The following is a 12,797-nucleotide window of genomic DNA, read 5'->3' as shown; positions in this document are numbered from 1 at the left end:
ACATCGGGGATGGCATAGCTGCAGGATTCAAGGGATCCCATAGCTGGTGACCGCACCGTCCATTATTCAGGTCTACAGTTTTTTTTAAGTTGGTTAACGACATTAGCACTAATTCACCAACTGCCTATTAAACTCCCAGTGTTCTTATTACCTGATAAACTGACCTCTAATCAAATTATATGTTTCAATTGCTTACACAACTCATAATATCTTTCCATAGAATCCCAAGAGAAACCGAATTTTTCAATGGCAAAGTATCAATCTGGCAGGAGGACTCCAGCAGCTCTCTTTCCCACTGTCTGTTGAGCCAGCTCTAGGTACCTACAAGGTTGTAGTGCAGAAGAACTCAGGGAAGAAAATAGAACATCTCTTTGAGGTGAAGGAATATGGTAAGAACTGTACAAGTATAAGGAATTTATGATGGTGGGACCCTTAAGGGTTACTTCTCTGTATTTGTGTGTGGTATGTACATGTGTGTGCACGTTGGGGATGTGGTATGTTCTCACTCTGTGTGTGCATATGTAGCTGGGAGAAGTTGATATCAGGAAACCAATCATAAAACATGATTCTCAAAGCTCCCCAGAGCTTCTGTGACAGTCACATAATAAGATAATACCTTTCACACCTGTGGGAGAATTTCAGGAAGGATTCAACAGGAGGAAGTGGCAAGTCACAGAACATGACTAGCAAGTTCTGAAGTGGGCGTGGGCTAGTCAGAGCATAAGAGAGGTGGGGGTGTGCAACTCCAGCTTCCAGAGGGGAAGATTCTTGGGACTCAGTGAAAGAGTCTGCAGACCTTCAGCTCAGTGGACCTACACCAACGTGTCTGATAGTGGGGCTCAGGATGTGTCAGTTGCAAGAGCTAGCATTTGGTTAAAATGAGAGACAGAAGAAGGAAAGAGAGAAAAAAAATCAAACTTGAACCCACTGGCCCTACTGTTCCTTCAACTAACTGTGGTGGTTTTCTGACCCAGTGATGTTTCACCCACCTTTGAAATCTTGCACAAAATCAGAGGAGTCTGAGAAATGTAGTCCAGTTTCACCAAGTGGCATGTACAAACTGCTCACAATAATGAATGACAGCGTCTCTTTCCTACTATTGACATTAGAGCTCCTTCTGTGTGATTCTATGTCAGAAATTCCGCTAGTAAAGTCCACTGTTAATATTTATGAGGTCTCCTACCTACTCTCACCTCCTTTTTTCCTCTATTCCAAACAGTTTTACCCAAATTTGAGGTGCTAGTAAAAATGCCCAAGACTATGGCTTTCCTGGAAGAGGAACTTCCTATAACTGTTTGTGGCTCGTGAGTTACTTTTTTTTTTTTCATCTTATTTTGGTCTCCACATCCTATTTGAGATTTAAATATTATTTAAATATTTAAATAATATTTAGTAAGGCATTACTTATCAGCACTTACAGGCATTGGACAGGGAGTACACACAGACATCTGTGGCCATGAGGCAGAAGAAAAAAACCCACAACTGGTCTAAGGGAAGATTCAGGGACACTGTCCTACATCAGCTCTACAGGAGGAGCTTCATTAAAATCAGAATCCCTGGCCCCACCTTCAGAAATTCTAGTTACAAATCTAAGGCAAGAGTCACAAATCCTCTACCACAACATGGGTCACAGGGCATTTTAAAACAGGAAACGAATTCCACCCTTGCATGGTACCCTTCCACCGTATTCAGCAGAAACAAGCTAAGTCATCACAATGTTATTTACGAATCATGTTTTTATTTTGTAGCCACTGCTCTCCCAAACAATTTCTCACTTATTATTTTAAAATACTTAGAAATATAGGCTTTATATATCTTTTCCAATGTTATATATATAACATTGATAATCTGACATCAGAGACAATCATTTTTCATTAATTCTGTGGGTATGTACATATGTGCTACATGCATGGGCAGATGCCCAAGAAGCCTAGAGGTAGTAGATCCCCTGAAGCACTAAAGCTGGGACTGCAGGCAGCTGTGAGCCGCCCAATGTGGGTGCTGGGAACAAAACTCAGGTCCTTCAGAAGAGCGGAAGGTACTTTTTTTTTTATGTATACGAGTGTTTTGCCCATACTTGTGTCTGTGTCCCACATGCATGCCTGGTGCCTGCAGAGACCAGAAAAGGACATCAGAGTCCCTGGAAGTTGCAGATGGTTCTGAACCATCAGGTGGGTGCTGGGAATTGAACCTGGGTCCTCTGGAAGAGCAGCAAGTGCTCTCTTATCTACCATCTTTCCAGTGAACAGGACAGTTTTATAGCAAAACCTCAACTAAAACAAGAGAAAGAGCGGGGTGTGGTGACCTTTAATCCCAGTAATCAGGAGACAGAGGCAAGCAGATCTCTGAGTTTAAATCAGCCTGGTATAGGTAGCATGTTCTAAGCCAGCCAAGTTCCTTCTAAGGAAGGAAAGAAGGAAGGAAAAGGAAAGGAAATGGAGGAAAGAAGGAAAGAAAGGAGCAGAAGGAAGGAAGGAAGGAAGGAAGGAAGGAAGGAAGGAAGGAAGGAAGGAAGGAAGGAAGGGAAAGGAAAGGAAAGGAAAGGAAAGGAAAGGAAAGGAAAGGAAAGGAAAGGAAAGGAAAGGAAAAAGGAACGAAGGAAGGAAGGAAGGAAGGAAGGAAGGAAGGAAGGAAGGAACCTTGGAAAAATACTAAATCAATATCTTTCAATTTAGAGACTTTTTCAAAAGGTTCACTGACTGCTTTGTCTTAAAATTATTTCACATTCGCACTTAGGATGAAGCCTGGTATCAGGAGCCTTTCTGGAGTGCAAACACTAGAAAGATAAACAAATACAGTGGGACAGTGACTGGGTCCAGTGAGGTAAAGAAAGCATCTGTGACATTCACTTTCGATCGTGTTATTGTTCTAGATACACATATGGAAAGCCCGTTCCCGGTCTGGTGACAATGAGGGTGTGCAGGAAATATTCACGCTACCACTCCAACTGCTATGGCCAAAATTCAAAAAGCATCTGTGAAGAATTCAGCCAACAGGTATGGAGAAGCCACTCCCTAGTTCTTACTCTATCAGGAGCTACAGTGCTAAGTGCAATGCAGTAGGGCATGCACGTGAAGTGTCATCAAGCAAGACTTTAGAGTGGGGAGAAGGAAGATGAGAATGGTTAGTGGTATTCAAGGCCCAGATGAAGGCGGAGAGTATGAATCTACAACCGCGCCCATTTGGCCAATTTTGTAATTTTATTGACAACATGCCATCAACATGCCAAGTTCTAAAAGAATAAAGTAGTGTTCTAAGCTGGCTTTTGTCACAGTACCTGAAGAAAGCAATGAGAGGCCCCTATTACGTCTCAGAGGAGGGATCAAGAACTGATAGTAGCAAACTGAAAACATTGAATGTGGCTGAGTGTGGTGGCTCAGGCCTGTAATCCCAGTCATTGGGAAGCAAAGACAAGAACAAGAGTTCAAGGTCATCTTTGGCTGTGTAATGAGGTCAAAGCTGACGTGGGCTGAATGAGAACTAGTCTCAAAAAGAACTAGTGGCCCTGGAGAGATGTCTTAGTAGCTAAGAACATTTGTTGCTCCTGCTGAGGATCTAGGTTCCATGCCCAGTGCACACATGGCTACACAAGACCTTCTGTAACTCCAGTTCCAGGAGTATCCAATACCCTCTTCTAGCCTCCATGGGCTTTGCATGCATGTGGTGCATAGACACACATGCAGGCAAAACACCCACAGACATAAAATAAAGTTTAAGAATAAAGTTGCATGAATGCATTCTGATTTCAGAGGAAGGATAGGTAAAAATGCGAGGATGGCTATTAGAGCAGGTACTGTGTAGAAACTGCAGGAAAGTTACCAAAGCTGCAGGGAACTAATCAGTCAGAGGCCAAAGTAGAAGGTGTGAAGATAAACAGTGGGGAACACTGCTAAACATCAGTTCACACTCTGACTGTCCAGAAAATGACTCATGATGTCTATAAGTTCATTAATTATGATGAGGAGTGTGTGCATGCATGCATGCATGGGTGTGTGCCTGTGTGTGTTTGTGTGCGCTGAGACAAATTTTATAGCCCAGGCTAGCCTCAAATTAACTATGTTTTCCAAACTGACCTCAAATAATTCTCGTGCCCCAACTTCCCTAATGATAGGATTACAAATGTTTGTCAACATGTACAACTATGATATAATTAAATTTGTTATGCAATGAATATTTGCATGTAGGTACATGCAAATAGGAAACGAATTTTTTATTAAAATGTAGGTCACAACACTCAATTCAGAAACCTGATTGCTATAAGGATTTGTCTAGTCAATGGTTATGCACATTCCCAATTTCTTAGACATCAAGACAATACAGAAAGTGACAAATGCTGGCAAGGACACAGAGAAAAGGGAACCCTCGTGCAATGGTCACATAAACTACTCCGGCCACTAAGGAACTCAGAAGGGGAAGTTTAAAAAATAAAAATAAATCTATCATATGAAATACCGGAGTGTTTATCCAAAGGAGCCACACACCGCAGAGTCAGCATGCCACATTGGCACATCCACAGTTATTACAGCATTGTTCCTAATAGTTATGCTATAAACCAGCTGAGGTGTCTGTCAGTAAAGGAGTGGATAAAGAAACCGTGGTGTGATCTGCAGAAGGAAATGCTTTAGCCACGAACAGAGATGAAAATGGACACTAGAAATAATCATGGTGAGTCAAGTCAACCTCAGAAAGGCAAGCATCACACGTTGTGCTCTCATTTGTGGCTCCCGTCTTTTATAGAAAGGTATATAAAAACATGCATGTGCTTACGTATGATGGAAAAGAAAGTAGAAAGAAAACTACACAGGCTAGTGGTCCTCAACCTTCCTAATACCGCAAACCACCACTCATACAATGTGTCATGCTGTGCAGACCCTCAACCAGAAAATTATTTTTGCCGCTACTTCATAACCGTAATTTTGGTACTGTTATGAATAGTAATATAAATATCTGTGTTTTCTGATGGTCTTAGGTGACCCTTGTATAAGGGTCATTCCACCCCCCAAAAAGGAGTCACAGCCTACAGGTTGAGAACTATGGACCTAGGTGAACACAGGAACTAGGGGTGAGGAGCAGAATGAGGGGAAGAGAGGGAGAAAATGTGTTGAAGTAAATCATATACTTGCATGCAGCGAAGTAATGAAACCCGGTACCATATACGAGGAATGTAGACCAATAAATTTAAGTATATCATATAAAAGAAAGCACAGGGCCAGTAGCCAATACTTAGGTAGAGGTGATTATAGAAGCCTCTTAGAAAATGGTATGCCCAGGTTGAGTGGGAAGAATGGAGGGAATGTTATCATTTGAGGAGTAACACATGTGAAGATCTATAATTATAAAATATGATGGCACACTTGGAAACTCTAGGAGACCTGACGTAGTGCACGTAGGATCCACTTTCGTTAGAGTGGGGAGGCGAAGGCTGGCTGCAAATAATCCAGAGATTGACAAGAAAACGGTGTCATCCTTGGGGCTGGGAAGGACGAAACAGCCAAAAGGCACCTGAACACTTAAAACCTTTTTGTAAACTTATAACCAGCATTTTCATGGCAAATCAAAGAACTCGGGAACTCTCCCTTTCTCTTCAGGCAGATGATAAAGGATGTTTCAGACAACTTGTAAATACCAAAATATTCCAGCCCAGACAAAAAGGCTATGACATGAAGATAGAGGTGGAAGCCAAAATCAAAGAGGAGGGAACAGGTTTGTATTGTTTTCTAAATAAATGTCACCTAAGTGGAAACTTATCCAACGTCCATTCCATTCTGAGTACTTTATGGTTTCTGCATCTTGTGAAAGTGGCAGGTTGCCAAGGTCAGGAAACAAAACGTTTAAAACCAGAAGGTGTGAGGGTGTGTTTGTGTGCACGTGTATAACTGTGATAAATTTTCCATAAGGAATATAAAATTTAAGAGAAGAGTGGATGCGAAGGGAAGTAATTAATTCTAGTGCAGAGGCAGAAGAGAGATTCTTAAGCTTGCATTTGATGTGCTTTGTGGAGGGAGAGTGACATGGGAAAGATGGGTAGAAGAAAGCGTGCGAGCACACTCATTCTCAGGATGGAGAATTTCGAGTCAAACAGTGAGGAGCTTAGACATGGTTCTGAAAAGCACGGCTAGCTCCAGATGTATTGGATAATGACCTAAATGAACAGATACTTTAAAATAATGTTAACAAAATATGTACAGGATAAATTAAAAATGTGTTGGATATGATACCTCATAAAGTATTCACAGATTATTGTAGCATCCTGTAATAATGGAGGAGAGCTGAGGTGGAAGTAGAAGGTAAGCTTTGAATCCACAACACTGACTTCACGGTTTTTGGTTTTGTTCTGTTTTTTGCAGGAATAGAACTCACTGGTACTGGGTCATGTGAAATCACAAATACCTTAAGCAAACTGAAATTTACTAAAGCGAATACACATTACAGGCCTGGGCTACCTTTCTTTGGACAGGTAAAATATTCTCCCCTGTAATCATACTTAGGGACATGAAATATTCTTGTGTGTGCAGAGTGTACATATATACATGTATACATCTTTACACAAGTATAGGCACACATGTACATGTGTGAATGTCATGTGCATGAATGGAGAGAGGCTCAAGGATGACGTCAGGGGTCCTCCTCGGGCATTTTCTACCTTATTCATTGAGGGAGGATCTCTCACTTGAACTTGGAGCTTGACAATTCTGGCTAGTCTAGCTAGCCAGCTTGCTCCAATTATTCCTGTCTTTACCTTCCAAGCTATGGAATCACAGGCAAGCTGCCATACTCACCAGCATTTATGTAGTGCTGGGAATCGAACCCTCATGAAGCACAAGAAGCACTTGACCCACTGACCCATTTTCCCAACCCCAGGCATAAGATCTTTTGAGAAAAAAATTTTAATTGCAAAGTCAAAATATTTTACAACAATTATTTAGAAAAAGAAACTATAACAAATTTTGCATTTATCAAGTATAGTGAAATGTTGAAAAAAAAACATTTTTAATCAATTTCCTTCCATGCCTCTGTAATATGTATAGATATGGAGATATAGATAGATAGATAGATAGATAGATAGACAGACAGACAGATTGGTGGTGTTTGGCTATATTCTCTTTGATTCCCTCTTTATAAACAAAGCCTTTCTGATGCAATTAGAAATAATTTTTTAAAAGTAATTGTGTTAGTCAGCTTTCCATTACTATAACAAGATACTTGAGACCATTAACCTATAAAGGTTTATTTTAGCCTGGAGTCTTGGAAGTCCCTATGTATTATGAGTTGTGTGTGCGGTGACACCACTTAGGAGGCATAGACTTTGGGGACTTTGCAAGATAGTTAACATCCAAGTGGTATCAATAATATGTCATCTAGATGATAAAAATTTTAATTACTGAAAAAATTTTAGACTTCTTTTTCAGTACTAAAACAATGTAAAGTTGGTAAATGTAGGACAGATGATGCAATTAAGTAAATGCTCTTTTATATTTACATAGCATAGTTAAGGGTTTAGGCATTTTTTTTCAAGTTTGCTTTTAAAGTAAATAATCTTTGGGGTAAATGTATGGGCAATTTCCTCATTTATATTTTGAATTTTATATCTGAATTTGACTTTCATACTTTTTTCATTCGCTTTAGTATTTCATATCAAGTTGGAAAGACACTGATAAGTATGTTGTGGTTTGACAAGGTCACCACAGGTAGAGAGAAGATCACAAGAAAACTGTGACATGTGAGTTCCTGAGAAGTTGAACTAGAAAGAGAGATGGTAGCACACCAGCTGGGAAAGTCAGAGCAGGAACCCAAGGCAGGAACCTGGAGGCAGGGACTGAGGCAAAGGCCAGGGGGTGCATGCTTCTAACATGCTTGCTCCTCATGGTTTGCTCAGAATACTCTTTTATGCAACCCAGCACCACCTACCCAGGGAGTAGGGCCACCCACAATGGGCCAGGCCATCCCATGTCATCAATCAAGAAAATGCACCACAGGCTTGCCCACATGCCAATCAGGTGGGGAAATTTTTCTCAGTTCATGTTCTCCTCTTCTAAAAGGACTCCAGCTTGTGTCACACTGACATAAAACTAACCAGCTGAGGCCCTATCTCATTAAAAATATTTCTTTTTAAAAAGGCACAAGCTGTAATGGAGAGGTTCAGCAGCTGGATGTATTCATTCCACATGAGATGCAGCTATCAACATGTGACACTATATTCTAAAATTGTACAGTGTTAATGTTTTTTAATCAAAAGTAATAAAATGCCGGGCGGTGGTGGCACACGCCTTTAATCCCAGCACTTGGGAGGCAGAGGCAGGCAGATTTCTGAGTTCGAGGCCAGCCTGGTCTACAGAGTGAGTTCCAGGACAGCCAGGGCTACACAGAGAAATCCTGTCTCAAAAAAACCAAACCAAAACAAAACAAAACAAAATTTGTTTGGGCTGGTGAGATGGCTCAGCGGGTAAGAGCACCGACTGCTCTTCCAAAGGTCCATGAGTTCAAATCCCAGCAACCACATGGTGGCTCACAACCACCCATAATGAAATCTGATGCCCTCTTCTGGTGTATCTGTAGACAGCTACAGTGTACTCATTTATAATAATAATAAATAAATCTTTTTTTAAAAAAGTAAATAAAATAAGGAGCTGGAGAGATGTCCTAGTGGCTAAGTACTGCACTTTCAGAGGACCCACATTCAGTTCCCAGTACCTACAAGGCAGCTCACAACCACGTGAAATTCCAATTCCAGGGCATCTGATGCCCTCTTCTGAATCCAAGGACACTGGGAACACACATGGTACACAGACATGCATGTAGATCAAACGCTCATACACGTAAAATAAAATGTAAATAAAACCATTTAAAAGAAATAAAATAAAAATAAACCATCAGTTTTCAAAGCCTGAAGAAATATTTAAGAAATATCACAATTTAAAGCTCACAAAATAAGTCTCATTTGCAGATGTGAAGGTCTTCAGGGAAGGACAGGGACTGAGCAAGAGACAAAGGTGTAAACTGAGAAGACTGGAAAAATGGAGTGGCCATTTGTAACCGGCTATCACTTTCCTGTTTCTAGACTCTTCTTGTTGATGAGAAGGATAGACCAATGCCCAACAAAAATGTAACTGTGCATGTGAATCCAACTGGGTACCGGACCACTCTTACCACAGATGAGCATGGCTTGGCCAACATTCTCATTGACACTTCCAACTTCACATTTCCGTTCATGAGAGCCACGGTAAGTAGAAATGGGCAGGTGAGGTTGAAAAGGCTTAGGCCACAGGACTACGCGCAACTTGAGGATGTGTGATAGGGAGGCACATGAACTCCAGGGACAGAAGGAAATGTGATAGGAAATAAGTCAAACTGAGCAGCGTAGGAACAGGGAAGGGGAGGCAGAAAGTTCTGTGTCGGGAACACTTACAGAACGCTCTGCTTTCTGTGACACTGGGAGGATTCTCCTGGGAACACCTGGAAGGGTTTGCTATTTTCATAATTCTATTATCAGTTAGCTTACACCTGATTCCTTTAGCATAATATCATTGTTGTTTGTGCTTCAACAGTCAAATAACTTATGCAATAAAGCTGTAAAAGGATATGGCAGTAGCTACCTTCACAAGACCTATATACAAGGCTGGAGCTAGCATAAGAGAGAAAGGCCCCAGCTCCGGCAGAGGAGCTAGATCAGTAGTCCTCAACCTTTAATACAACTACTAATAAATTATTTTTGTTGCTATTTCTTAACTAATTTTGCTACTGTTACGAACCATAATGTAAATATCTGATATGCAGGATATCTGATGTGGGACCCCTGTGGAAGAGTTGTTTGACACCCCCCAAAGAGGTTGTAACCCACAGGTTATGAAACACTGGGCCGGCAGGGGAGAGGAAAGTCATGTTCCTCGGTGATGTAGCCATGGGTACCTTGCCCCCACTCAATCAAATGACACACAACACATACTCATGAGACAACCCTAATTAAATGCCGCGGGTCACACACCAAAAAAGGCACAATAGGAGAGAGACTCTGGAAGAACAGAGGTTCTGGGATCGGCAATAGGATAAAAAAGATTCATGGGGAACTCGGTCAAAAAATATGTGTGTGAAATATTGTAAGTAAAATAATTGCTCACATGTGCAACTAATGAAATAAGTCTAAACAGAAAAAGTATACATGGGCTTTGCAAGCATAGGGAGCATTTTTTAATCCCAGCACTCAGGAGGCAGAAGCAAGAAGACTGTGAGTTTTAAAGTCACCCTGAGATACAAAAGTTTAAATACTCTTAATAGGAAGGTGGGAAAGTGGGTATAGATTTAAGAAAACAACCTTTTTACAAAAAGATACATAAGTAAGTGATCGATGGATAGATAGATAGATAGATAGATAGATAGATAGATAGATAGATAGATAGATAGATGGTAGGGTGGGTGGGTGGGTAGGTGGTGGATGGATGTATGGATGGATAGATGATAAACAAACACTAAATATAAATGTCTTATTCGTCGGGCAGTGGTGGCACATGCCTTTAATCCCAGCACTTGGGAGGCAGAGGCAGGTGGATTTCTGAGTTCAAGGCCAACCTGGTCTACAGAGTGAGTTCTAGGACATCCAGGGCTATACAGAGAAACCCTGTCTCAAAAACAAACAAACAAACAAAAAACAAATGTCTTGTTCATTTTCCTATTAGGTCATCTACAAGGAGAACCATATCTGCTACGATAATTGGTGGCTTGATGAATTTCACACACAGGCAGATCATTCTGCAACTCGAATCTTTTCCCCAAGCCACAGTTATATTCAGCTTGAACTTGTTCTTGGTACTTTGGCCTGTGGGCAAACTCAGGAGATTCGGATACACTACCTCTTGAATGAAGATATCATGAAGAATGAAAAAGACTTAACCTTTTACTATCTGGTAAGAGTGAAAGTCACTGCATCTCTTTCTAATTGTATAGACTCCAAATTTCTTAGGTTCCTCTTAAAATAATGAGTTTTATAGAACATCAGTGTTAATATTTAGGTTTCCATCTTTTATATTGGAAGATAAACTGCTTCCTATGAAATTATTCATGCTTTAATTCACCATGTGTCTTGTTCAATTTATTTATGTCTGAATGCACACCAGAAGAGGGCATCAGATTCCATTACAGATGGTTGTGAGCCACCATGTAGTTCCAGGAAATTGAATCAGGACCTCTGGAAGAACATCCAGTGCTCTTAACCAGGGAACCAGGGAACAAAATAAATATTGACTCTAAATAACACTTCTTTATTTCTATATTTTAAAAAAAAGTACCACATTTACAATAGTTATAATTTCCACTTTATCTCTTCGTAGTCTTAAGACCTTGGATGATTTATGGGGCTTCTTCCTCAGAAACAGGTATCAGTTATCTTACCTGAATATTTGAGACAACAATCCACATAATTATTAAACAAATTGAATTGTTCACATTACCTTATGTCAGAGTTGGCCACACAGAGAATGAGCAATATATTTTGTTTATTTTAAAATAAAAGTAACTAGGAGCTGGAGATATGGTTCCCTGGTTAAGAGCACTGGATGTTCTTCCAAAGGTCCTGAGCTCAATTCCCTGCAACTACATGGTGGCTCACAACCATCTGTAATGAGATCTGATGCCCTCTTCTGGTGTGCTCTCATACATAAATAAATAAAAATGTAAAAAAAAATTAAAGTAACAATAGAAGATACTTGTATTATACATTTGTCTCCACCATATATTTCACATACAGTAGGTACTAAAAATACATACATACATACTTTTTATACACTACTGGGAATAATAAATACTAAAGTCAGGTGGTGGTGGCACATGCCTTTAATCCTAGTACTTGGGAGGCAGAAGCAGGTGGATTTCTGAGTTCGAGGCCAGCCTGGTCTACAGAGTGAGTTCCAGGACAGCCAGGGCTACACAGAGAAACCATGTCTTGAAAAAACAAAACAAAACAACAACAACAACAAAACTAAAGAAAATAAAACATAAAATTATATACTTTTATTTTTATTGAGTATTTTATTTATTTATATTTCAAATATTATCCCATTTCCCTATTTCCCCCCCCAGAAACACCCTATCCCATCCTCCCTCTCCCTGCTTCTATGAGGGTGCTCCCCCACCCAGCCACTCCCGCCTCCCCACCCTGGCATTCCCCTACACTGGGACATCGAGCCTTCACAGGACCACAGGCTTCTCCTCCCATTGATGGCCAACAAGACCATCATCTGTTATATATGCAGCTGGAGCCATGGGTCCCTCCATGTGTACTCTTTGGTTGGTGGTTTAGTCCCTGGAAGCTCTGGGAGCTCTGGTTGGTTGATATTGTTGCTCTTCCTATGGGTTACAATCCCATTCAGCTCCTTCAGTCCTTTCTCCAACTCCTCCACTGGAGACCCTGTGCTCAGTCCAATGGTTGGCTGTGAGCATCCACCTCTGTATTTGTCAGGCTCTGGCAGAGCATCTCAGGAGACATATCAAGCTCCTGTCAGCAAGCACTTCTTGGCATCCACAATAGTGTCTGGGTTTGGTGTCTGTATGTGGGATGGATCCCCAGGTGTGGCAGTCTCTGGATGGCCTTTCCTTCAGTCTCTGCTCCACACTTTGTCTCTGTATCTCCTCCTGTGAGTATTTTGCTCCCCTTTCTAAGAAGTACTGAAGCATCCACACTTTGGTCTTCCTTCTTGAGCTTCACGTGGACTGTGAATTGTATCTTGGTATTCCGAGCTTTTGGGCTAATATCCACTTATCAGTAAGTGCATACCATATGTGTTCTTTATGTACTTATTATTTAAAAC

At 40.8% G+C, this 12,797-nt stretch overlaps 1 protein-coding gene across 4 annotated transcripts in view; it reads left to right on the top strand.

Moving 5' to 3' along the window:
* The window catches only part of LOC116099656 (pregnancy zone protein), a 47,854-nt gene that overhangs the window by 7,763 nt on the left and 27,294 nt on the right, over positions 1 to 12,797 (top strand). For all 4 annotated transcript variants that reach the window (XM_031383575.1, XM_031383572.1, XM_031383573.1 and 1 more), the window contains 7 exons: positions 221 to 389; positions 1,220 to 1,304; positions 2,873 to 2,996; positions 5,589 to 5,703; positions 6,348 to 6,457; positions 9,059 to 9,220; positions 10,671 to 10,898. In XM_031383575.1, coding sequence (XP_031239435.1) covers positions 221 to 389; positions 1,220 to 1,304; positions 2,873 to 2,996; positions 5,589 to 5,703; positions 6,348 to 6,457; positions 9,059 to 9,220; positions 10,671 to 10,898 — 993 coding nt within the window. The remainder of the gene's footprint in view (positions 1 to 220; positions 390 to 1,219; positions 1,305 to 2,872; positions 2,997 to 5,588; positions 5,704 to 6,347; positions 6,458 to 9,058; positions 9,221 to 10,670; positions 10,899 to 12,797) is intronic.

Source organism: Mastomys coucha, unplaced genomic scaffold (genome assembly GCF_008632895.1).
Source record: "Mastomys coucha isolate ucsf_1 unplaced genomic scaffold, UCSF_Mcou_1 pScaffold20, whole genome shotgun sequence".
Lineage (NCBI taxonomy): Eukaryota > Metazoa > Chordata > Mammalia > Rodentia > Muridae > Mastomys > Mastomys coucha.
Note: the sequence above shows the minus strand (reverse complement) of the source record. Positions and strands in the feature narration are given on the sequence as shown.